Source organism: Narcine bancroftii, chromosome 1, assembly GCF_036971445.1.
Source record: "Narcine bancroftii isolate sNarBan1 chromosome 1, sNarBan1.hap1, whole genome shotgun sequence".
NCBI lineage: Eukaryota > Metazoa > Chordata > Chondrichthyes > Torpediniformes > Narcinidae > Narcine > Narcine bancroftii.
Genome location: NC_091469.1, coordinates 317,622,697 through 317,647,973, shown reverse-complemented (window position 1 = coordinate 317,647,973; position 25,277 = coordinate 317,622,697). Strand labels below are relative to the sequence as shown.

At 43.4% G+C, this 25,277-nt stretch overlaps 1 protein-coding gene across 1 annotated transcript in view; it reads left to right on the top strand.

Moving 5' to 3' along the window:
• The window catches only part of mturn (maturin, neural progenitor differentiation regulator homolog (Xenopus)), a 45,189-nt gene extending 35,343 nt beyond the window's left edge, over positions 1-9,846 (top strand). Inside the window, exon 3 of the mRNA XM_069906588.1 lies at positions 7,800-9,846. Within this exon, the coding sequence (XP_069762689.1) occupies positions 7,800-7,910 (111 nt within the window). The 3' untranslated portion in view covers positions 7,911-9,846. The remainder of the gene's footprint in view (positions 1-7,799) is intronic.
• The last annotated feature ends 15,431 nt before the right edge of the window (positions 9,847-25,277 follow it).

The following is a 25,277-nucleotide window of genomic DNA, read 5'->3' as shown; positions in this document are numbered from 1 at the left end:
TTACTTTCTCGAAGGAGAGTGGCAACCTGCTCTCCCAGAGGTGCACTTGATGGATCTAACCTCTCATCCCAACTAATGGGTGGTGCCAACAAAGACAGGGTATTGGCCAACATGCCAAACCCATCGTCTTTGGAAGTCCATCCCAGAATCAAGAACTGCTCAGGGCTCACCTCTTTCTTTCGGCAAAACATCTCGAGACCAATCCTGCCGACTACGCCAATTGTCCTGGGTAAACTTGTACCTCTCACTTTGTTCGTTTTAGATTGGTCACAGTGTTTGAGCTACCAAAAGAAAACAGACCCACACGCCAAGAGCACTTCAGTTTATACAATTCTTTATTACAAAATCTTAAGCTGATTTCAAACTACAATATGCAAGCCCTTCCCAATTATACTTATCAACACCTGAACTGGTCCCAACTGCTGAAGCGAGGCAACAACCACACACTTGTAGTAGGTTGCCGGGGTGCCAGTAGCAGCTTCTCCACCTCCCCCGACCGGGACGTTAGTTGGACTCTAACCATATAACCACTTACAGCATAGAACAGGCCAGTTCGGCCTTACTAGTCCATGCCGTAACAAATCCCCACCCTCCTAGTCCCACTGACCAGCACCCGGTCCATACCCCTCCAGTCCTCTCCTCTCCATGAAACTATCCAGTCTATCCTTAAACGTAACCAATGATCCCGCCTCAACCACGTCTGCAGGAAGCTCATTCCACATCCCTACCACCCTTTGCGTAAAGAAATTTCCCCTCATGTTCCCCTTATAATTCTCCCCCTTCAACCTTTAACCATGCCCTGTAGTTTGAATCTCCCCCACTCTTAATTGAAAAAGCTTATCCACATTTACTCTGTCTGTCCCTTTTAAAATCTTAAACACCTCTATCAAGTCCCCCCTCAACCTTCTACACTCCAGAGAAAAAAAGCCCTAGTCTGCACAACCTTTCCCTGTAACTCAGAAGTTCTTCTTGCTGAGAGATGTTGCCACCCCTCAGGGAGTCTGAAACTTCAGCAGTGGGACCATGGCTTATATTACCCAAAAACTGCTTACCCAAGCACCTATTCCCAGTACAAAAAAAAGATAACCGAGCAGCCTAGGTTTCTATCAAATATCACAACTTTCTAGCTTATCACTTTGAATACAATGATCTACTTAGCTGCGAGATCTCGCTTGTCAGTCTGCGACCAACCAAATCCCATCTATCTCAAACAGCAACCAGCTAAGGAGCAGGAAGATTAAACGTTCTTGGTACCCGATGTCTTTTTGTCAGATAACTGCATCTCTGGCCCCATGGTGGAATTTAGCTTATGTCCGCTGAGTCTCAAGCAGGTTACTGATTCTCAGCCTTGCAGGAGCAAAAAACATGGTTTAAAACCTCCATTACACATCCAAATCTGTCAAGCAATGCAATTGTGTTTCTAGACTATTCAACCTTTTGGATTCCTATATATAGCTATATACATAGCCACAAAACCTGCTTGTTTCTGTCCCAGAACCCCCCTTTTGCTTCTCATTCCCATTCTTATTCATCTTCATTTTGACAGGTTCAGGTTCTCTGCATCAAGACCTGTTAATTTGTGAACATCAAGTATCCACTTTCTCTAGATTAATCTCTGGAATCGAAGCAGTAGCACAGATTTCATAGAGAAGCAATATTTCCTGACCCTATGTGCTATCAAGCTCCTTCATCAAACTTGTAAACATGAACAATTTCCTCCTTAATTTCCCTACATGTCCCTTTCAATAATGCTCTGTGGAATAAGAATTGCAATTAATCGACAAAATCTGTTTTCAAGGTGACATGTAGGAAGTGAAGGCTTTGGTCTACATTTTTGTTGTTTTGTTGAAGTGGGTGTTGAGATTTTTTTTTAAAATAGGGATGGGGTTGAGTTGTATATACTTTTAACATGCTCTCTGTCAGATATTTTAGACATATGGCACGGTAACAGGCCATTTTGGCCCTCGAGTTCATTCTGCCCAATTTACACCCAATTAACTTACACCTCCCCCCGCATGCATTTCCAACCATTAAAAAAAATTACAAGAATAATGAAATCTGAAATAAAAACAGGGAACAAAAACTGGAAATGTTTGGATCTATGGAAAGGGCAGTGTTTAATTTCTCATGACCCTGGGTAAAGAATGGAAAATAGAGAAGGTATTAATTTCAGTGGCAGAGAGATAGGAAAACAGGAATATCTCTAATCAAGTGGGAGTAAATGAATTAATGTAGCAGTTGGGATCAAATTATGATGCATTGTCTATGTAATGTGTTACTGATTATAAGATTGGGACATGGCCAACAAACCAGATTATACTAATAGAAAAAATGCTGTGCCAAAATTATAGGTAGAAATGACTAGTTCTGAATTATACTAAACGAGGACAGGTGCTTAATCTTTTATCCAAAATCCTTTGGACCAGATGCTTCAGATTTTGGAATTTTTTTGGATAATTGAATAATATTAAAGCAGCAATACTTTTAAGTAATTGTTGGGTGGAGTTGTGGCAACTTTGGGGGGGGGGCAGGGTGGTAAATGAAGTGAGATAAAGGTAGACCGCTCTTTCCCCGCTCGAGTTGTGCTGCTGCTCTCCCCGCTCGCCCGCCCGATTCCCGCTGCTGGTCGCTCCCCACTTGCCCGCCTCAGTCGCGCTGCTACTCTCTCCCCACTTGCCCCCCCCCCCCGAGTTGCCCTGCTGCTTTCCCGCTCACCCACCCAAATTGTACTGCCACTCTCTCCCTGAGCTACTCCCTCTGTCAAACACCATTTCAGAAGGGTTTGCTAAAATCCTGTTGGAGGACAATCCCTGTATTTTTAAGTAAAACATAAAATAAAAGTTCAAATTTAAATTGCCTCAAACTAAGCTAAACAAATGAAAATATACAGTACATGCAAGAATAAAAATGTTCGATTTTTGGAGGTTTTCGGTTTTCAGATAAGAGATTGCATACGTGGAGTTACTTAAAGTGGGAAAAATCAATATAAAATCTAGAAGGCTGCAGTGTGCTTCGATAAAAGGTGAAGTTTTGTATCTTGGGCCTCCTTAAAACAGTACAGGTGGCCAGAGACTTAAAGAGCAGTTAGAGAGGAGTATGAATAAAGGAACATAAAAGTGAAGAAATGAGGACAGTTAGAAAGAGCACAAAGGAATGCAGACCTATAGGAGATCACTGGCAATTCAGGCAGTGCCAGTGGATAGAGGAAAGCTGTTCTGTACTCCCTTCCCTCTGTACTTACCTGTCCTGTTAGGCCTCCTCCATTTTTAATTGTCTCTACAGGCCATGTGCTTTTGTTTGCTTTTATCAGCACTTGACGTGCAAGATTTCTCCGATTTGTTGTCCTTGCCTCGTGTGGTCCTCAAGCTTTCACCATTTCATTTTACAATCACTCCCATTTATAAGTAGCAGACATGACTACAAGTAATTTCTCCCAGTCTACTTTTGCCAGGTCCTATCAGAGGACGATAAAATCAATCTTCTCCAATTTCTGGTCCAAACTGGCCATTTTTCACAATTACCTTGAAGCTTAATACATTATGGTTGTTGATTTCCAGTATATTCTCCCTCTAACTCTCCAGTCAGTTCAAAATGATCATCAAAGGAGATGCTGGTCAATCAGATGTCCAATGCTGCTGTCTAAACAAGCTGATCTGGCCACAGTCGTGCTTGTGTTGTCAGCAGAAATCAGTGATTAGAGTGCAGTAGTCTGCCGATGGACCATTAGATCGAGGAGGGAAATTGCAGCTGTATTATTTGTTTCTAGCCCTGCAGGGTGGGTGGGTGGAATGTTGTTCTCTCCCTCTTGGTGAGTTGGTTAGTATGGTGGCATATTAATGCAGTTTCTCCCAGGAATGCAATCCACCTAGTGCTTCTGAGTCCCCGAGTAATGATCTTCCCTTTCCTGGGCGGACCTCGTGGCTGCTGTACCCATACCCTACCTGACACCTCAGGGTCATGAAGGTTAATCTTGTCATATGTATACTGTGCCGGTACTCCCAAATATCTCAAGAGCGGGGTTCCCTCCTGTGGAGTAGGGCATGAATTGAGCTGGTCCACCACCCCTTGGAGCGTACAGAGCCACCCGTTGATTGTGTTGTCGGGTGTTAGCGTGCGTATCTTTTGTTTGAGGAGACCGTTCGTGCACTCTGTTAAACCTGATGCTTGTGGGTGATGGGGGATGTGCAACAGCCTCGAGATACCAGCCACTGCCACCCAATTTTGTACCTTAGCCCAGCAAAGTGTGAGCTCTGAGCAGACTGTACCTCCCATGTGGTATAAATGGAAGAGAGGTATTTCAGCCCCTAAATGGTGTTGTCCTGGTCAGTCCACTCACAGGGCACCGCCACCAGGACACCAGAGAAGGTATCTACCATGGTCAGAATGTAGGCTTTTTTTATTTTGGTGTGGGAAAGGGCAACATAGACTACTTGCCAGACCTAGCCCTCTCCTATGCCATGCCGAATGCGCCCCAGTGTCTCCATCAGCCAGCCCCACGGTTTAACCTGTTGGTATGTGGGGCAATTATTTACAATCATCCGTGCCTGATTCTGGGTTAATGCTACACCAAACCCTTTGCCCACCGTTACGTCCCAGTGGACCCCAGTTGACTGCCCTTACTGTGGGCCCATGTTGCTAGGGCACTGGTCTACTTCGTTGGAGCGGGTGGAGGCTGTGTAGATTTGAGTTGCTCGATGCACAGCAGCATTGTATGATTGACCTCTGCTGCAGCCCTGTTGGTGGTGGACCATGAGTGCTCCCAGATGTATCTCTAGTACTGCTGACCCCGATTGTGGATCTCCCACCCCGTCTCGTGCTAACGAGACATCCATACCATCTCATTCGCCACTGCCCATGAATTGGCATAAATACACACTGGACCTGTTGTTGATTTGATGGCAGTGCTACTGCAGCCAATTCCATGAACTGGCTGGATCCCCTCTTGAGTAAAGGTCTTAGCCATGCCTAGGTGTCATGCCGCCGCTCGCCATATCAGGGAGTCGCAGGACTGTCCCCAGGATATGGGAGAGGGGCTGACGGCAGAGACTTCGGACAGGGGATTGTGACTTGCTCATGCAGCCTGCTCACTCCTGGCCCTGACTTTGCCTGGTTGGCAATATCCCAATGCCATTTCACAGTGGAGGAACACTGTCCGCATCCCTCCTGGGTGGCATTGGAGGACTTGATCCATCGCATGATGGGGATGTGAGGCTGGAGGATGACGGTCTCATTGGCCGCTTGGTGCTCCGTGGTGAGGAAAGCCACATAGCACGCCAGGAGCTGTTGTTCAAAGGGGATGTTACAGGAGGTGGGATCGAGTAGGGATTTTGTCCAGAAGTCAAGTGGAACTGTGCAGCCATTGATTTTCTGCCTTCGACTCCACTCAGTTGTTGTAGTGGTGGCTGAGACCTGGAGTTTGAAGGGGACTCCAGTCTGTCAAGAAGCCTGCTCCATGGCTTGTTTAGCCTTTTCAAAGGTTAGCTTCTGTTCATGGTCCCAGTGGAACGTGGTCTTCTTCTTGGAAATGGCATATAGTGGGCACTGCAGCATGGTGAGGTGGGGAATGTGCTGCCACCAGTAGCCCAACTTTGTGTTTCAGCCTTGTTGATGGGCACTGCTGTGGTGAGAATTTTGTTTCTCGCCATCGCCGGGATGTCTCTTTGGCCTGAGAGCCATTGGATTCTCAGGAAGAGGACCATCTGGCTGGGACCCTGTACCTTCTCCCGGTTGTTAGCCCAGCCACGATTGCGGAGTCCAGAGATGAGGGACTCCATTGCTTGCACCACTCCTCCGAGGGTCCTGGATGTAGTGGCTTTCATCGATGTCAGGAAGTTGCAAGCTATTAATCCGTGGCAGAGGGTGGGACTTTGGAAGTACTCCTGGGGTAGGTGGCAAAAGGTGTATTGCATGCCATCCCAGGGAAGGTGAATCGATCTTTGTAATCGTGGGTGAAGGGGATGAAAAAGAATGCATTGGCGAGATCGAACACGGCGTAGCAGTGTTTATTATCCCTGCTTGCAATATCCTCCACCAATGTGAGCAGGTTAGGAACAGCCGAGGCAAAGGTGGGGGTGGGGCCACTATTTAATCTACAATATTTAACAATCACTTGCCGCCTCCCATTTTTCTTGCAGATGGGCCACACTGGACTATTATAGGGAGACACTGCGGGTCTTATCACCCCCTCATGGAGGAGTGCATCAGTCGTTTCCACAATCTCATCATTGCTCCCCAGCACCCAATATTAGGGGGTGCAGACTAGCCGAGAAGGGGGATGTCAAGGGGAGTCCATTTGGCTGCCCCGATAACAATGGTTGCCCAAAGGTAAATTTCTCCTTACTGGTCTGCAGTGACTGCCCCTTGAGTACATTCATTCTGAGGATGCACTCGGGGGAGGTTGCTACCAGGACCGGGACAGGGCGGGGAGGATTGTTCCTAATAGAAAGGTGGAGAGGATAGAACCCCACTAGTCCCTCTATATTGACTTCAGGACCCCCTCCATCCTGTGGGATTTCCAGGGATAATATTTTGTATGCTTTGGAATTAACACTTATTTCGTTCAGCAGCATCTAGTTATTTTCTCGCCTCCCACCAGTGAACTCAATAGATATCAATGAGCACTTCGTCTGTAGCCTACTGTGGCTTGTGCTGGGGAATGGGATTGGTGATAGTAGAAGTAGGGATAGAGGGCCAGTTTCTGTGATGAGCTATGTTTAGTTTCTCTCTTTTTAAAGCAACTTTTTTTTAAGCAGCCTTCATCAATAAGAGAGAGAATATTAAGAGCCAGCTAAAAATTGTCATAAAGTTTTGGGGCTAATTATTTATATCTCAAATTCATCTTTTTTTATTATTTAAATTCTCAAAACATTGCTGTGCTGCCTGATTTCAGTAAATCTAAGAAAACTCCAATTTCTGTGCAGGGCAAACTTGTTCTTTCAGGGATTCGACTCCTCATCACTTGCTTCAGAGCCCTCCCCAATCAACCTCCACCTTACGATTCTGACAGAAATACAATCCTTTGTTTGTGGACGTTGTTTCCTGAAGAAGAATGAGATTTTGCATGTTGTTGTTGCGTCCTGCGATGCTTAGTAGTTTTCGTAATAGAGTGGGTGATAATGACAAGGAAAAGTAGAAATGGTTTGTGCATAAAATTTTAATGTGTTGTAGAGGTTATGCAATTTTAATCATTTACAGCTTTACCAAGTGATTTGGAAAGCTTTGATCAAAAAAGATTGTTTCATTCAAAAGTGCAGCAATCCTATTTTAAAGGCCACTAAGTTAGCAGAGACCATTTGTATGAGCAAATGTAGGTGGCTGCCAAACAGTGAGTAGGCCATTGCTCCCCTTAGTTTTCCTTTTAGCTTCAACTTATTGGCACAAGTGTGCATTGTTGATATACTAGGAAATTCAGCAATGAGCCTATTACACCTGACATGCTGAGAGCAGGTGGCCAGTTGCAATTTTTCCTTCCCATCTATATTGTGTTGTGTATTTGAAGAAATGTGCCATGATTTATCTGGAGTGCATGAAACAAATTATTACATATCGCTTGTCTACATGGATATTCTCATGGAACAAATTGTCTCCAACCTACAAGAAAGCAAGCACAACATGTAATAATTTGTTTCATGTTAATGTGCACATGTTAAATGCCTTTTTTGACAACTACTACATGGTATTAAGGTGAATAATGCCCCCTTTTTCTCCTTTGTGAGATGAGTAGAAACTCAGCAGTTTCGTCAGTCCTGTTTAATTTGGTTAATTTTTGGCTGTTAACTAACTCTATACTTTATTTGCAGTTGTTGGGACTTCCTGACGTGGATGATGATGCATTTGAAGATTACAATGCCGATGTTGAAGAGGAGGAGCCGGAGGCAGACAGTCAGCATATGAGCGTCAGTCAACAGTGAATGGATGCAGAGCAAAGTTAGCTTGCATGAAGTTGAGTTATTTTATTGATGGGTACCCTCCATCACTCTTCCATTCCTGGTAGCCAAATAGCCTTTATTTGGATCAAGTTTAAATACATCTAGTTCATTCTGTGCACTGCTAAATGTTCCTAATTTTCTCAAATTAAAAATTGTAGAAAGTGTAGCACACGGTTGAGGTATTAAACTGGGTTTTAAAGAAAATCAGATCCATTGTATGGTCGTACAGTACCTATATTGGAGATGTCGAGAATACTTCAATTTATGGCCAGTGTTTTTGAAGTTGGGCTTTAATTTAGATAGGATGTTTCTTTTAAAGGATTGAACAATCCATTTGTTTCAATTAATGTGATTTTTAAGCAGTACTGGGTGATTCCATGCCAAAATATTCGAATGTAGACATGAGGATTGATCACTGGAAAATTTTATTCTTTGATTAATACATGGATATAGCACTGAGATAGGTCCACGTAGTCTATGCTGGTAACATATTCCCTACTTTGTACAAACCAGTCTGCATATTTAATTTATTCTGGCATAATATGTATTTTATATACTCTCGATAACATTTTAAAGGTTACTGATGGCATTTATTTAAGTATAATGTAGTTGCCCAACAGTAAATTTTGAAACCAGTTGTGATGAGTCTGGAGAGTAACTGATATAAAGTTCCCATCAGGTAGTTTTATTGTGATTATTCAAATTAAAAATGTCATTGAAGACTCTTTAATTTAAAATAACCCTTAAGAACTGGCATCTGCTTGCGTAAATTTGTTACATAGCAAAATGAAAAGAATGTGTTGTGTAGAAGCTTGAGAGCATTACTGTTTCCTGCTTTTGCTGTTTGTACTGCAGATAATTATTGCTTGGCTTTTAATGCACTGCAGTCTATTGGGAAGGTCTATTAACTTCCTGTGCATCTTAGACAAAACATTTACAGCTATAACATTCCCAGTTGTAGATCAAAAATGGCAGTCTTTAGCTCTTCGTTAATGCGTGTTAATAGAGAGAGCTGTAAACTTACTTTAGTTGGGGGAAGATGGTAATATGTATGAAAGAATTTAAAATGTAATGCTCATTGAATAATGGGTGTGTTATTTGGTTTGTTGTAAGTGATAAATTGTATTGTATCTGGCCTGTGGATCTTTTGTACTGTATGTCTATATATTATAAAACAGAATGGCTTGTGTAATTCTCAAGCATTTTGAGATTGGGGGAAAAAAGTGAAGCTTTCAGATGCCTTCTAAAGAACTGATGGTTTAAAGCAAGTTGGTGTATTCCTTTACCTGCAATTAGTTTTTATTCACTTGGTTAAGGCAGGCCATGGACAGAAATGGTGTTTAATGTAAATATTTCTGATCTACAGTATAAGTACTGTACAGATAAAGTAAAAGCTTGGTCTGTACTTTGTGAGCAGTACCCAGTGTTTTAATGTTATGATAGTTGAGCACCTGATTTTTTTTTGCATTGAAAAGGAGGGAGCCCATTTGTTAATAGTTGTTGAATTGCACCTCTCTTAGATGCATGGCTGGTTGATATAGGAGGTATTTTAATTTTCATAGTTTATATAAAAAAATATGTCATAGTTGATGTGTCATAGTTTCTTGCATTCTACAGCACTTCCTTTATAGATACCTCAATGCTTTTGTTAACCAATCAATATAGGTTTAAAAATGGTTTGGAAACAAATTGCCCCAATAAATTTCTCTTAATATAAATTAATCTCTTAAATGGTTTGAAATTATATTGGATTTAATGAAAGAGACTATTCATTCTCCTTTTAGATTGATTAAAGCATTACTTTTATGTATTTAGACTGAATTTGTAAAGCATTTGTTTAATAGTTATGGTTAATAAAAGGCTGCTGTACTTTAACATGCTCAACACTAAATAAGCTGAAAATAAATTATTCAAACATTGCTATCTATGAACTCTTGACGACTATTTTTTATCCCTCGTTATTGTTTGGTGAACAGGTGTAAAACTTTGACAAAACTTAATGAGGCATCTGTTCTGACTTTCAAAGAGCTGTCCACCACAAGGAATGAGTGAGGAAAAGGAATTAGCCTAGAGCCAGTTTAACTGACTACAAGTGCATAGAGTCAAGGATTTGTCCAAAACATATGTTGAGAAAATCAGCTAAGTATCCCTCCATCACAATATTTTTCCTACCAGCTAAAGTAGTGGAATAATCCAAATGTTCACCTTAATTTTATTCATCTGGCATTACCTATAGAATCTAAGTAACCGTATCTATCTAATTGTTTCCATGCCTAGCCAATCACTGGCAAATAAATGTGAAGGGCCATTTCTTAACAGTGCTATGTGCATGCAAATTGATTTTTCAGGAGTGGAGCACAGTTAAGATTATTACTGGATCAAATTGCACGACTAATTGCAACTAGATGTTTCTGGGTGGGAATGGCATTTGCACTGATGATTTTAACATGAGGCATACTCCTAATACTATCCTAGTGTATTGCTCATTTAGATTAATGCTAGGGAAATTGAGCTGTGTTGTTGGGCATTCTCTTGCAACAGGCAACATTTAAAGTCCTACCTGTACACAGATGCACTATTTAAAATGATGCAGCTCTTATGCTAGAGCAGGCTTCAGTTTACTTTAATCTATTCTCTCCTGCCTCAGGCCAACATTTCCATCCTTGCTTCCTCAGATCTGCCTGTTATTTCCCTTCATGTATTCTATAATGCATTCAATACCATTATTCCCTCGGTGCTGGTTAAGAAGCAACAAACTCTAGGCCTCTGTACCCTCCCTCTGCAACTGGATCCTTGACTTTCTCATCAGAAGACCTCAGTCAGTACAAATTGGAAACGACATCTCCTCCTCACTGATCATCAACACAGGAGCACCCCTGTGCTTAGCCCACTGCTCTATTCATTATACACCCATGACTATGTGGCCAATACCATCTACAAGTCTGCTGATGACACCACAGTTGTCGGCAAAATCACAACTGGCAATGAGGAAATGTACAGGAGGGAGATCGATCAGCTCGTTAAATGGTGTAACAACAACAACATAGAAGATAGAAGCAGGAGTAGGTCATTCGACCCTTCGAGCCTGCTCCGCCATTCAATGAGATCATGGCTGATCTTAAAGTTCAGTACCCCGTCCCCGCCTTCTCTCCGTAATCTTTAATACCCTTATACTGAAGAAATAGATCTAATTCCCTCTTAAATAGATTTAATGAACCTACCTCTACTGCCCTCTGTGGCAATGAATTCCACAGATTCACCACCCTCTGGGTCAAGAAATTCTTCCTCATCTCGGTCCTAAATGGTTTGCCTATTATCCTCAAACCATGGCCCCGGGTTCTGGATTTTCCCATCATTGGAAACATCCCATCTGCATCCATTCTGTCCAGTCCTGCCAGAATTTTATATGTCTCTATGAGATCCCCTCTCAATCTTCTAAACTCCAGGGAGTACAATCCCAATTTGCGCAATCTTTCCTCATAAGTCATTCCTGCCATTCCAGGTATCAGCCTGGTGAATCGCCTCTGCACTCCCTCCATTGCAAGAACATCCTTCCTCAGATAAGGCGACCAAAACTGCACACAATACTCCAGGTGGGGTCTCACCAAGGCCCTGTACAGCTGTAGTAAGGTATCCTTGTTCCTAGACTCAAACCCTCTTGATATGAAGGCCAACATACCATTTGCCTTTTTAACCGCCTGCTGTACCTCATGCTCGCCTTCAGAGACTGGTGTACAAGTACCCCTAGGTCTCTCTGCACTTCCCCATCTCTTAATCTATTGCCATTCAAGTAGTAATCTGCCCTCCGGTTTGTATTACCAAAGTGGATAACCTCACATTTATCCACATTGTAGTGCATTTGCCATGTATCTGCCCAGTCCCTCAATTTATCCAAATCACACTGGAGCACACTTCCATGCACACAACCCCTCCTAGCTTAGGGTCATCTGCAAATTTGGAAATATTACATCCAATCCCCTCATCCAGATCATAAATGTAAATTGTGAACAGCTGGGGTTCCAGTACAGATCCCTGTGGCACCCCACTGGTCACCGCCTGCCACACAGAAAACGAGCCATTTATCCCAACTCTCTGTCTTCTACCTGCCAGCCAGTTCTCAATCCACATCAATACTTTGTCCCCAATCCCATGAGCCTTGATTTTGGAAGCCAGTCGTTTATGCAGGACATTATCGAAGGCCTTTTGGAAGTCCAGGTACACCACATCCACTGGCTCTCCCCCATCTATTTTACCTGTCACCATCTCAAAGAATTCCAATAGATTTGTCAAGCACGATTTACCTTTTGTAAATCCATGTTGACTCTGTCCGATCCCTTCTCTGATAGTCATATGCTCCGCTATTACATCCTTAATAATGGATTCCATCATTTTGCCCATTACTGATGTAAGGCTCACCGGCCTATAATTCCCCACTTTTTCTCTACCCCCCCCCCCCTTTTTAAATAGTGGGGTAACATTAGCTACCCTCCAATCCATGGGTACTGATCCTGAGTCTATCGTGTTCTGGAAAATAATTCTTAAAGCATCTGCTATCTGAATGGCCACTTCTTTAAGTACCCTAGGATGTAGATTATCAGGCCCTTGGGATTTATCTGCCTTCAATCCCATCAATTTCCCCAAGACCATGTCCTTAGAGATACTGATTTCTTTCAGTTCCTCCCTTGCATTAGTCTCTATGTTTCCCAACATCCTTGGGAGGTTATTTGTATCCTCTCTTGTAAAAACAGAACTAAAGTAAGAATTTAATTGGTCTGCCATTTCCTTATTCCCCATTATATATATATTCCCCTGATTCCGACTGCAAAGGACCTACTCTGGATTTCACCAATCTTTTCCTCTTGACATATTTATAAAAGCTTTTGCAAACGGTTTTTTATTTGCCGCAAGCTTACTTTCGTAATTTATTTTTGCTCTCTTGATTAATCCCTTTGTCCTCCTTTGGTGCATCTTGAACTGCTCCCAGTCTTCGATTGTGGTACTTTTTTTGGCCAATTGATATGCTCTCTCTTTGGACCTAATGGTTTCTCTAATTTCCCTTGTTATCCACGGTTGAATCACCTTTTTTGGTTTATTTTTATGCTAAACCAGTATAAACGATTTTTGCAATTTCTCCACGTCAGCAAAACCAAGGAGATGATTGTGGACTTCAGAAAGGAAGTCAAGAGAATGCGACCCAGTCCTCATCGAGGGCTCAGTGGTGGAGAGGATCAAGAACTTCAAATTCCTGTGTCTCAACATCTTTGAGGATCTGTCCTGGAGCCTCCACGATGATGCAATCACAAAGAGGGATCACCAGCAGCTATAATTTGTGACGTGTCTGATGCGGTTTGGTAAGTCACAGAAGACTCTTGTAAGTTTCTACAGATGTACCATGGAGAGCATCCTGGCTGGTTGCATCACTACCTGGTACGGAGGCACCAACTCTCAGGACAAGAATAAACTCCAGAGGGTTGTTAACTCAGCCTATGACATCACAGCCACCAGACTTCACTGAATCGAGGATGTCTACATGAGGCGGTATCTTCAAAAAGCAGCCTCTATCCTCAAAGACCCCCAACACCCAGGCCATGCCCTTTTCACTCTTCTACCATCATGGAAAAGGTACAGGAGCCTAAAGACGAGCTCATAGCAGCACAAGGACAGTTTCTTCCCCGCTGCCATCAGATTCCTGAATAATCAATGAACCAAAGACCCTGCCTTACTTTTTGTGCACTGTTATTTTTATTTTTATAATAATATTGTAAAATGGTTCAAAATATGAATGTTTGCACTGTAATGCTGCCGCAAAACACCAAATTTTATGACTTGTCCATGACAATAAATTCTGATTCTTATAATGGCAAAATTTGAAAAGACTTCATTATTTCCCAAAGCCATGTTCCATAGTCATTACTGATTTTTTTTTAAGCCTTGGACCCATAACCAAAACAACAATGGAGTGAATTCACACATGGTTTCCAATGAATTTCTAGGCCTCTTATGTAATATATAGGAACTTACCAATATTTTTGTTAAGCTGGCATATTTTTGTTGAGAAGCTGTCTACTGCTGCAAAATAGATTTGCATCTATTGCTTAATTGTGTAGATTTCTGATTCCTTGCATCTTAACTGCTGCAAAACCAATTATAAACCTTGCTGTATGACTGGCTGATTCTTTCAATTCATCAAGTAACGATAAAGCAGTTTCCTTTATACGTGGCTGTTGAGAAATGATCGGTAAGATTTTTTTCTTAAAATGTTTTTATTGATTTGGTAGAGAGAAATATAACATGTTATTTATTGTCTACATCACTTTTCTATAATGCAATACAGAATATGAATCATTAGTGATTGATACATTGTCTTGTACACAATGGCCGAGTAAAGTCGAAATCCCCTTATTAAAACCACCTCATATCACAGCACATTCATTGTTGGTTATCTATTTGGACTCATCTGTTCTACTTATAACGGAAAATAGAAAAAAAATAAAGACGGCCCCTCCCCCCCCCCATTCTAATCGTACTCCTCCCACTAAGCACGGTCACCGGTGAATAATATATAAAGAATTGAGTCTTGACCCCTGGACATCAGACAGGAAGGCCCCAGAAAATCCCCACCTATGTATTCAAATTATGATGGTAGGCAATGAATGGCCCCATATCTTGTCAAATTTAGCCTTGATCTCTTTAATGTTTTATCTAGTTTTCTCCAAACTCAAGCAAGACATAATTTCCTGTACCCATTGCATACGAGTTGGTGCTCTGCTGCCTTTCTATTTCGTGAAAGATGCTCGTCAATGAAGTAAAAGTTACTATTTTTTTGAATTAAGTTCAAGGAAATATTTTCCTCTTGAGAATAACCAAACAAAGCAATAAAAGGGCATGGTTCCAATTTAAACTAAAGAGTCTTTGATGATAAAATTTGGAAGAATTGTTCCCAAAATTCTGTAATTTAGGACATTTCCAAAACATATGAATCATATGGGTAAGATTTCAAAGTTCTTCAACAACAGATTATTTGTGGCCTTTTTCCCTGTTTACCTTGGTGTTTCAGCTAACTTGCAATGAAAAGCACTGTCGTGGTCAGTGAATTAATAGCATCTGTCAAATAAAGAAGACGACCAAAAATACAAATGTCACTCGTGGCAGCTAGAAAATGGACAAGGGAGCTGGACCCTGAATAATCAGCGAAAGGGTGACGAGGAAAATTGAGAACTTGGAAAGTTGATATTACGTCATGCAGCTAAGTATGAAATTCTTGTTTCAATGTAGGCATCAAAGGCTTGACCAACAGTTACCACTCTTCACTCATCATCCTTGGATGGTAGCATCTGAGCAATTTACTTGGCCACTTTGACTATAAGATTGCACATAGGTCAGATTGAATAAGAACATCAGGTCTGTTTCATGAGGGCCATTAATGAACCGTTGACTTTTTAAAAAATTTTTTGACTTAAAAAATTTTTTTTTTGACAATTCTTTCTTACTGCTATCATCTCATACAGGGGTCCCCAAACTTTTTAGACCATCGACCCCTTCAGGGACTACGTGGTCCTCATCAACCCCGCCCCCAGGCATGGGATCCCGGCACTGGGTGGGGATTGCTGGATTGAGGGAGGGTTGGACAGGCCAGGTGGGGGGGAACTCAGTAGGGTGGCCAGGTGTCTGGTTTTAGGCCGGACAGTCTGGCTTTTGAGCCCTTGATATTTATTGTCCATCAAGATGGTCCCATTGTCCCCTGTGGGTCGATATCGACCACTTAGGAGACCCATAATCTAAAATCAACTGATATTAGATTAACTGTCTTCCCTAGATTTGAGCTTAGCTCCTCTGAATTATTTAACCCTCTTAACCATTGCATTGCCCATCAATACTTTATTCGTGGGGAGGGTAAACGGCTGCTCTATTTTTCTGTATATTTCAGAATACAGCTTGGCAGGAGGATGGGTCACATACCCAAAACAACTGTCCTTGCTTAGTGAAACAATAGCACTATTGCCAATCACAGCAACACGATGATTCGGAGATGAAGGACTTTAGTTTTGCCTATTGTTTGTCAACTTAAGTTGTGTGTATCATTCTTTAACTTGTTTTAATAATGTAGAATTTTGTGGGAGATTATTTTCGGCCAAAGGGGAATTTAATTTTAATTATTTTAATTCTCAATACTGAAGCCATTCTGAACGATAGAATTTTGGTACTTAAAGTGCTCTCCATAATTTTTGGAACAAAGACGCTATTTTTTACCTTTATTTGCACCTGAGCTCCACAGTTTTATATTTATAATCAAACAATTCACATGAATAAAGTGTACATTCCAGATTTTATTAAACAGTTCGACCATGTAGAACTTTCAACACTTTTTGTACATAGTCCCCTCATTTCAAGGACAGGTATATATGTTAAAGTAGTCATGTTTAGTACTTTGTTGCATATCCCTTGCATGCAATGACTACTTGAAGTCAGTGATTCATGGACATCACCAGGTGCTGAGTATCTTCTCTGGTGATGCTCTGCCAGGCCTCTACTGCAGCCATCTTCAGCTCCTGCTTGTAACGGGGCTTGTCCCCTTAAATTTTCCCTTCAGCATGTGGAAGCCATGCTCAATTGGATTTAAATCGGGTGTTGGTCTTGGACATTCAGGAATTTTCCTGTTTTTAGTTTTGAAAAACTCCTTTATTGCATCAGCAGTCTGTTTGGGAACATTGTCTTCCTCTAGGATGAAGCACCATCCAATGAGTTTGGAGGCATTTGCTGAAACTGGAGCAGGTAAGATGTTTCTATACACCTCAGAATTAATTTTTCTCCTACCATCAGCAGTTGCATCATCAATAAAGATAAGTGCACCAGTGTACATACCCAGGCCATAACACCCCCACCGCCATGTTTCACAGATGAGGTTGTATGCTTTGGTTCTTGGGTAGTTTCTTTATGCCTCCGCACTTTGCTCTTGCTATCTCTCTGATACACGTTATTCTTGGTCTCATCTGTCCACAAGACCTTCTTGCAGAATTCTGCATGATCTTTTAAATATATTTTGCCAAACTGTAATCTGGTCATCCTGTTTCTGTGGCTAACTTGTGGGTTGCATCTTGCAGTGTGGCCTCTATATTTCTGTTTCTGAAGTCTTCTGTGGACAGTAGCCATTGACACATCCACACCTGCCTCCTAAAGTGCTTCTGATTTGTCAGACAAGTGTTTGGGAATTTTTCTTCATTATGACGAGAATTCTTCCTTGATGTACCAGTCCCTTTGTGATTACAAATACTCTCTTTCTTCTTAATGATGTTCCAAACTGTTGGTTTTGGTAATCCTAAGGGTTGGGGATATCTCCTCCTGTTTTATTCTTGTTTGTCAGCCTCATAATGGCTTCTTTTGACTTTCATTGGCACAATCCTGGTCCTCATGTTGAAAAATGGCAACTACAGACTCCAAAGGTGATCAAAAGCTTAGAAGCAAGCGCCGCTCTTATACCTGCACCAATGAAGCAATTAAACATACCTGAGTGCTTACAAACATCTGTGAAGCCAAATGTCCCAAAGATTATGGTGCCCTGAAATGGGAGAACTACATCAAAAGTGCTGTAATTTCTACATGGTCAAACCAAAATGTATATAACTAACTTAGAATAAAATCTGGAATGTGCATTTTAATCACATGTGAATTATTTTAAAACTGTGGACTACAGGGGCAAATAAAGGAAAAATGTGCTTTTCTCCCAACATTATGGAAGTCACTGCATGTACTTTGTATAATGTACATAACTTTAAACTGATTATCATTAATCAGTTATTCAAATATGAAATCTGAAAGTCATTAAATCTTGTATTTCTGGTCTTTTCTAGCCTTGCTCTAAATATTATCTTCTGTAGTTTAAACTACATGAAAGAATTCAAACTCTTTCTCCTTCCTGGAACATATTAATATTTAGGTTTGGGTTCATTGTGATCTTGAAATATTCCTTCAGAGAAAAGGGTTATTAGGAATATCACCAAACACAGCAATGAACTAATTTTGAAAATGCAGTTTTATAATCTTGATGAATATGTTTGCTCATGAACATTCCTTAGGGCTAACAAAAGGCTGCCAAAAATAACTTTGAATCTGTCCCAATAATTGCAAGGAACTTCCATCAAGCATATTACATGTGCATTCATCTGCTTGTCAAACTCCAGGTGGCATATGATGTTAGATTTTTCTTAGCCATCCATAGAAATGAACTCTAAAGTAATTTGCACTAAAAAAGACAGACTAGATCAATCTAAGCAGGTAGATGGTTATATAACCAATCAAGTTGCAGTGAATGCTCCTTGTAAGGAAACCCATTTTGACAGGAAAATTGATTTGTCTTTCGTGCTATCAGATTTAGCCATTTTTTCATATGAACAATAATAAAATGTTTGAGTGGGCTCTCAGTCTGATGAATGCATGCAGTATAGATAGGCTGCTCCTTGTGCGCTGGGCAACACTCATGGCAAAAAGCAGGCATCTTATGTTTCCTTCTCACCAGCATTTTTATTCAAACTCCCGCCTGCTTTTTGTTCACATCCCTCGTAAGGATGCTGTGAAACCTGCTGAGTTCCTCCAGCATTTTTGTGCTTTTTGGATTAATTGCTTAAATCTCAAGAATTATCTTGAATCCATGACCTTCTAAAGGTTCAAAGATTCCTTTTATTGTCATATAATGAAACATTTTTAAAAAAATATGATATGCTACGACTTTTGTCTGCCGTAAGGCAAAGTTTTGTCATGAGGATTGCTTGTCGCAATCGGAGAAAGAGAAACAAAAGAGAGTCACTGAGTGTCCACGGATTCGCCTTCAGCGCTCCTGCAGCCTTAGCAGCAGCAAAAGAGTTCAGTCCAAACAATCAGCGACCAGAGCTCCAGATCAAAACCTCCGATAGGATTAGGAAGCCTTCGGCGCCCAAGGTCTACAGGAGTGCTTCTTGCCCTCAGCACCCTCTGGGTCTGATAGCTCCTTCCCATCAGCCAGTCTCTAACAGCCAGAGTCCTACCTGAGTCAGTTTATTGCTGGATAGCATCATATCCAAAAAATAGTACACTTGGAAAATTATTCTTCCATTTGTTTGAAAATAATCCCTTCATAACCATTTTGGTTTTTTTCCAAAAAATAGATGATACTGTTCAAAATGAACCTCTATGTTCTAGTTTTTTTTTTAACTCTTCCATTAATGTCAATAGTCTTCTAGCTGTTTTCGTTTTTGTAGATTTATCTAAAATTGGGACCAAACAACAAATAAAGTCTCCACCAATTATTATATTTCCATTTACTTGTGCCAAATTAAGAAAAATATCTTTAATACATTTTTCATCATCTACACATTCATAAAAATCCAAGATTCTGAATAAATTTGACAATTTACTAACACAAATGTACCAAAACGATCAATAACTGTTGATTTCAATTTAAATGGCAATTTTTTATTAATTAAAATAGCTACTCCTCATGCTTTCGAGTTAAAAGACAAAGCTATAACTTGACCAACCCATTCCCTCTTTAACTTCTGATGTTCTTTCTCTGTTAAGTGAGATTCCTGTAAAAAAAGCAAGATCTACTTTCATCTTTTTAATATGAGCTAAAACTCTCTTCCTTTTAATTGGATTATTGACATTAAACATTACATAATTCAAACCTTGTATTACCATAATTTAATTTTAAAAATACTCAACTCTCTCCACCCTGGGTCGTCCCAGCTCCACAGCCAACTTTTAAAACGTACCATCTCCAAAGATAGAAAGTAAGAAACCCCAGCAGTATATTATATAATATACTTTTGGGTTTCTTACTTTCTATATATATATATATCTATAGATATCTTTCTATATATCTATATATAGATATATATATATATATAGATATCTTTCTATATATCTATATATAGATATCTATATATCTATATATATAGATATCTATATGTATATATATCTATAGATGTAGATATCTATATGTATATATATCTATAGATGTAGATATATATATGTGTGTGTGTGTGTGTGTGTGTATAGAAAGTAAGAAACCCCAAAAGTATCTATATATATATAATCTATATATCTATATATTATTTATATATATATATAATATATATCTATATATAGATATATATAATAGAAAAGACCCCGAAAGCGCCAATTAGGTCAGCGTGGACTCCCTTAATAACGAGAAGTGGCCCTCACCACTGGTGACACGAGGCCTCAGAAGAGGAGAACAGAAAAAAGAGAATCCACCTCACCCAGACAGAATTAAATTTCATTCAGTCGAGTATGATGAGCTTCTTCAAGGTCTCTATTAACTTGATCATCATCAATTTCAATTTGAGCTTCAGTCGGCTGTCCTCCAGATGGAATCCCTCCTTCCGATTTTCCTTGATCCCCTTTGATTTGTGGAGGTACAGAAAGAAGATGGTCTCCATTCTGCTTAATATTGGGCAACAAATTGGTAAATTCCAAGGCTTCAGACTCATTGGCAAAAAATTGAGCTTGATATTGTCCATAAAAAAACTTTTAAGAACTGCTGGGTATCAAAAAGCAAATTTATATCCCTTCTTCCACAAAACTGATTTTGCTGGATTAAATTATTTTCTTCTTTTAACAATTACATTACTCAAATCCGCATTAAAAAATACTCTTGTTATTCTGGATAATGAAAGGGCTTTGTTGTTCCCTGGCTTTTTGAACTGCCATTTTTAAAATAATTTCCCTATCTTGGTCACGTAGACATTTAATCAAAATAGAGCATGGCGGTTGTCCCGGATATGGTTTTTTTCCTTATCAAGTTCCAAACCATATGGAAAATTCTCTGGTCCCAAAATTTCAGGCAGCCAATTTTGAAAAAATTTTCAAAGTCCTCAAGCACACCGATTTTCACATTATTTTTCTACTCTGATTTTCCAACATATTGTAGCGGCAGCTACACTGCTACTGAAAGAACACACAACCAGACGGGTTGAGCTCAGTGAGCAGACCTGATTTATTGCAGGCTGCTGGGCTAGACTTATACTCCCAGCCCAGACCTGACTGAGAACCATGGCGCTGACGTCACCCAGGCGTCACATGGTCCCCCAGTGCGGGCTTCTGAGCCCTGTGCTGAGAAGAAGGGGAAACCCCCAACGGTGTCATTTTGGCCAGCTGACAAGCAGGGCTGGTTTGCCTGCCTAGTGGTGTGCTGCCACACAGCCGTCCGTCTCTCCCCCCCCCCAAAACCGACGGCAATGTCCTTTTTAGCTGGGCGGCCTCGCTTCTTGGGCTGGGCCACAATCACTGTTTCGGAGGGGGTGAGGTGCACTGGCTTCAGCCTGTCCACTTTAAACAGTTTCCGCTTGCCGCCAATGTCCAGTGTGAACGTAGACCCTGAACCTTGTACAGCCCCTAATAAGGTCTCTGCAGAGGTGCCATGGGTGGGGCCCCACCGAATATAAACATACTCTGTGGAAAATAGCTCGCTGGGGACGTGAGATGGCCGTGTGCCATGTCTGGGCGGCGGTGGGCGTGCGAAGGAGTCCAAGCGGGCCCGGAGGTGGGGAAGCAGATCGTGCGGCGACTGCTGTGGGTTGTGAGGCATGTTGTTGAACTCATCAGAAAGTGTCAGCGGTGCACCGTAGACCAGCTCAGCTGATGACGCCTGCAGATCCTCCTTGGGCGTGTTGATGAACTCATCAGGAAGTGTCAGCGGTGCACCGTAGACCAGCTCAGCTGATGACGCCTGCAGATCCTCCTTGGGCATGGAGAGGATGCTCAGGAGCATCCAAGGCAGTTCGTCCACCCAGTTGGGACCGGTGAGGCAGGCCATAAGTGCCGACTTAAGGTGATAGGCCGTGGTGCGGTATAGCTCTATCCCCAACCTGCTGGCGAGCTGTGCCCAGAGTGCAGAGGTGAACGAGGCACCCCGATCGCTGGTGAGGTGATTCGGAACGCCAAACCAGGCGACCCAACTGTGCAACAGCGCTGGCATCAGGATCACCTTGGGCCAACGAGTGGTGCGGTCCACCAACGTAAACAGGTAATGGTTGCCCCGGGAAACAGGTAAGGGCCCAACTATGTCCACATGAAGGTGGCTGAACCATTCCCGGACGTGCTCGAACTCTTGTATGGGCGCCCTGGTGTGCCTGTGTACCTTGGGCATTTGGCAATGGGTGCATGTTCTGGCCCAGCCTGCGATCTGGTTTTGCAGCTTGTGCCAGACGAACTGCTCTGCCACCATCCGGACCGTGGACCTGATTGACGGGTGCGAAAGGTCGTGGATGTGATGGAAGACTTGCTCGCACCACTGCTGGGGAACCACTGGCCGCGGGGTCCCCATGGAGACACTGCACAGGACAGTGCTTCCGCCGCTTGGAGTCGGGATGTCTCAGAACTGCAGGCCCGTGATGGCAGTCCTGAAGGCTCGCATCTCCTCGTCGGACTTCTGGTCCCGGGTGAGCTGGTCAAAGTCGAGGCCAGGTGTCAGCACGCAGATGGCCGGTCGCGAGGGTGCATCGGCGACCACGTTGTCCTTTCCCACCTTGTGCCAAATGTCTGTGGTAAACTCTGACACGAAGGAGAGGCGACACTGCTGACAGGCCGACCAGGGATCCTTTGCCATCACGAGTGCCTGGGTGAAGGGTTTGTGGTTAGTGAAGATGGTAAAAGTCCTCCCCTCCAAGAAATAGCAGAAATGCCGCACCACCAGGTACATCCCAGTAACTCAAGATCAAAAGTGCTATACTTGCACTCTGGTGGGCAGCTTCCATTGTCCATTTACCTGCTGCTCCCAGACGTCGCCGATGGCTGTGGCAGTGGCATAGACGGAGAGCGCCATATGCAGGTTGGTGGGTGAGCATGGTAGCCTTCACGAGGGCGTCCTTGGCCTCGAATGCACTGCAGGCCTCTGGGGTCCAGGTGAGCGATTTGTGATTGGCTGTGATGAGGACGAATAGTGGCTGCATGATGCGTGCAGCTCCCAGGATGAATCAATTGTAGAAGTTGACCATACCCGCGAACTCCTGCAGCCCCTTGAGATTGTCCGGATGTGGGAACTCCTTGATAACGGCGACCTTCGTAACAGCGGGCTTGGCTCCCTCGGCCGTGATGGTATGGCCCAGGAACTGCATTTCCCAAACTGGCACTTGGCTGGGTTGATGGTGAGGCCAGCCGGGAGAAGAGGGTGCACAGGTACCCCTTGGGTTGCGCCCGATCCCTGCTGGCAATGAGGATGTCTCAGTAAATGAAGGCGAAATCCAGGTCCCTGCCCACTGAGTCCTTGAGGCGCTGGATGGTCTGAGCAGCATTCTTGAGCCCGAACGGCATGCGAAGGAATTCAAACAAGCCGAAGGGGGTGATGATGGCCATCTTCGCTATGTCCTCAGGGTGCACCGAGATTTGGTGAAACCCACACACCAGGTCAACCTTGGAGAAAACCCTAGCACCATGCAGGTTGGCCATAAAGTCCTGGATGTGAGGGATGGGGTAATGGTCAGGAATTGTCGCCTCATTGAGCCGTCCATCGTCTCCGCAGGGGTGCCAGCTGCTGGAGACTTTTGGGACCAGGTGGAGTGGTGAGGCCCACGGGCTGTTGGACTGCCGAATGATCCCCAGCTCCAACAGATGCGAAAACTCCTCCTTTGCCACCTGGAGCTTGTCAGGCTGGAGCCGGCGTGCCTTGGCGTGAACCACTGGGCCCTGGGTGGGGATGTGGTGGAACACCCTGTGGTGCGGCGAGGCAGCGGAGAACTGTGGCTTGAGGAAGGTCGGAAATTCGTCCAGGATTCGCTGGAACTCGTGTCTGGGTGTGCTGATTGTGGCCGTCTGCAGTTGCTCTGTGCGGGAGGCATCGAGGCGAATGGCCTGGAAAATATGGGCATCCATCAGGCGTTTATCCCAAATGTCCACCAGAAGCCCGTGGGCGAGGAGGAAGTCGGCACCCAGGATGGCGGTCGGAAGGGATGAGACAGTGAACCTCCAAGAGAACTTTCGTCAGCCAATCTGGAAGTGGACTGTTTTGTCTCTATATGTCCAGATCTCTGTTGCGTTGGCCACACAGAGGGGAGGTCCTTGAGGTCATTCCTGGACTCCATGGCTGTGGTCGGGATGACGCTGATCTTGGCCCCAGTGTCGATGAGGAACCACCGGCAGCTGACTGAGTCCTACAGGTAGAGGAGGCTGTGTCCTTGGCCAGCCGTCGCAGCCAGTAACAGCGGCCAGCCTGCTCATTTCCCTGGAATGAGCAGGGCTGACGACACTTCCGAACCTTGGCTCCCCAGCGCTGGTGGTAAAAGCAGAGGCCTGGAGTGGATGCTGTGCCCCTGGTTTTACTCGGTGGCCCCTGCAGTGGCCGAATGCTCTACCGCAGTGCTAGGGGCAGGCTTGGCATGATCATGCCTTGTGACCTGCTGAACTGCTGAGCCCTCCGGGAATCGCTCGAGCCATAGCTCTTGGGCCTTCTGAACGACCTTCCTCGGGTCAATAAAGCTCTCTTGGGCCAGTAACGGCTGGATGTCCTCGGACAGATGGTCGAGAAAAATGCACTTGAAGAGTGGGCAGTTGGTGTGATCACCCATGAGGGCGAGCATCTCGTCCATCAGCTCCATCGGGGACCTGTCCCCCAGGGGATCGAGGTGCACCATCCGAGCGGCACGCTGGCACCTGGATAGTTCGAGGGATCCGGTGAGCTTGATGGTCTCGTATTTGTCTTCGGCGGGTGGGTGCTGAACGAGGTGCAGCACGCGTTTGGCAGTGGCCTGGTCCAGGGCGGCGAGCACATGGTAGAATTTGGTCGTGTCGGATGAAATCTGGCGGAGCTGAAACTGCGCTTTCGCGTGGCTGAACCACGTCTCCAGCTCCTGAACCCAGAATTCAGGCAGCTTGACGGCTATAGCACTGATCCCAGGTTCGCTCATGATGGGTTTAAAGACGTTTGAACCAGTCGGGGTCACCAATAGTAGTGGCAGCTACACTGCTACTGAAAGAACACACAACCAGACAGGTTGAGCTCAGTGAGCAGAACTGATTTATTGCAGGCTGCTGGGCTGGATTATACTCCCAGTCCGGACCTGGCTGAGAACTGCGCTGAGGGGCGTTGATGTCACCCGGGTGTCATATGGTCCCCCAGTGCGGGCTTCTGAGCCCTGTGCTGAGAAGGAGAAACCACTGACGGCACCATTTTGGCCGGGTGCCCTGCCACGTAGATTACAAGCGGGGCTGGTTTGCCGACCTAGTGGTTTACCGCCAAAATATCAACTTGTTGCGATAAAAAATTTTTCTGAACTTCCCATGCCATAAATAATCTTCTATCATTAACTATCTTTACATTCTTCTACCTTCACATGACATTCCTGGAAATCTTCAAATATT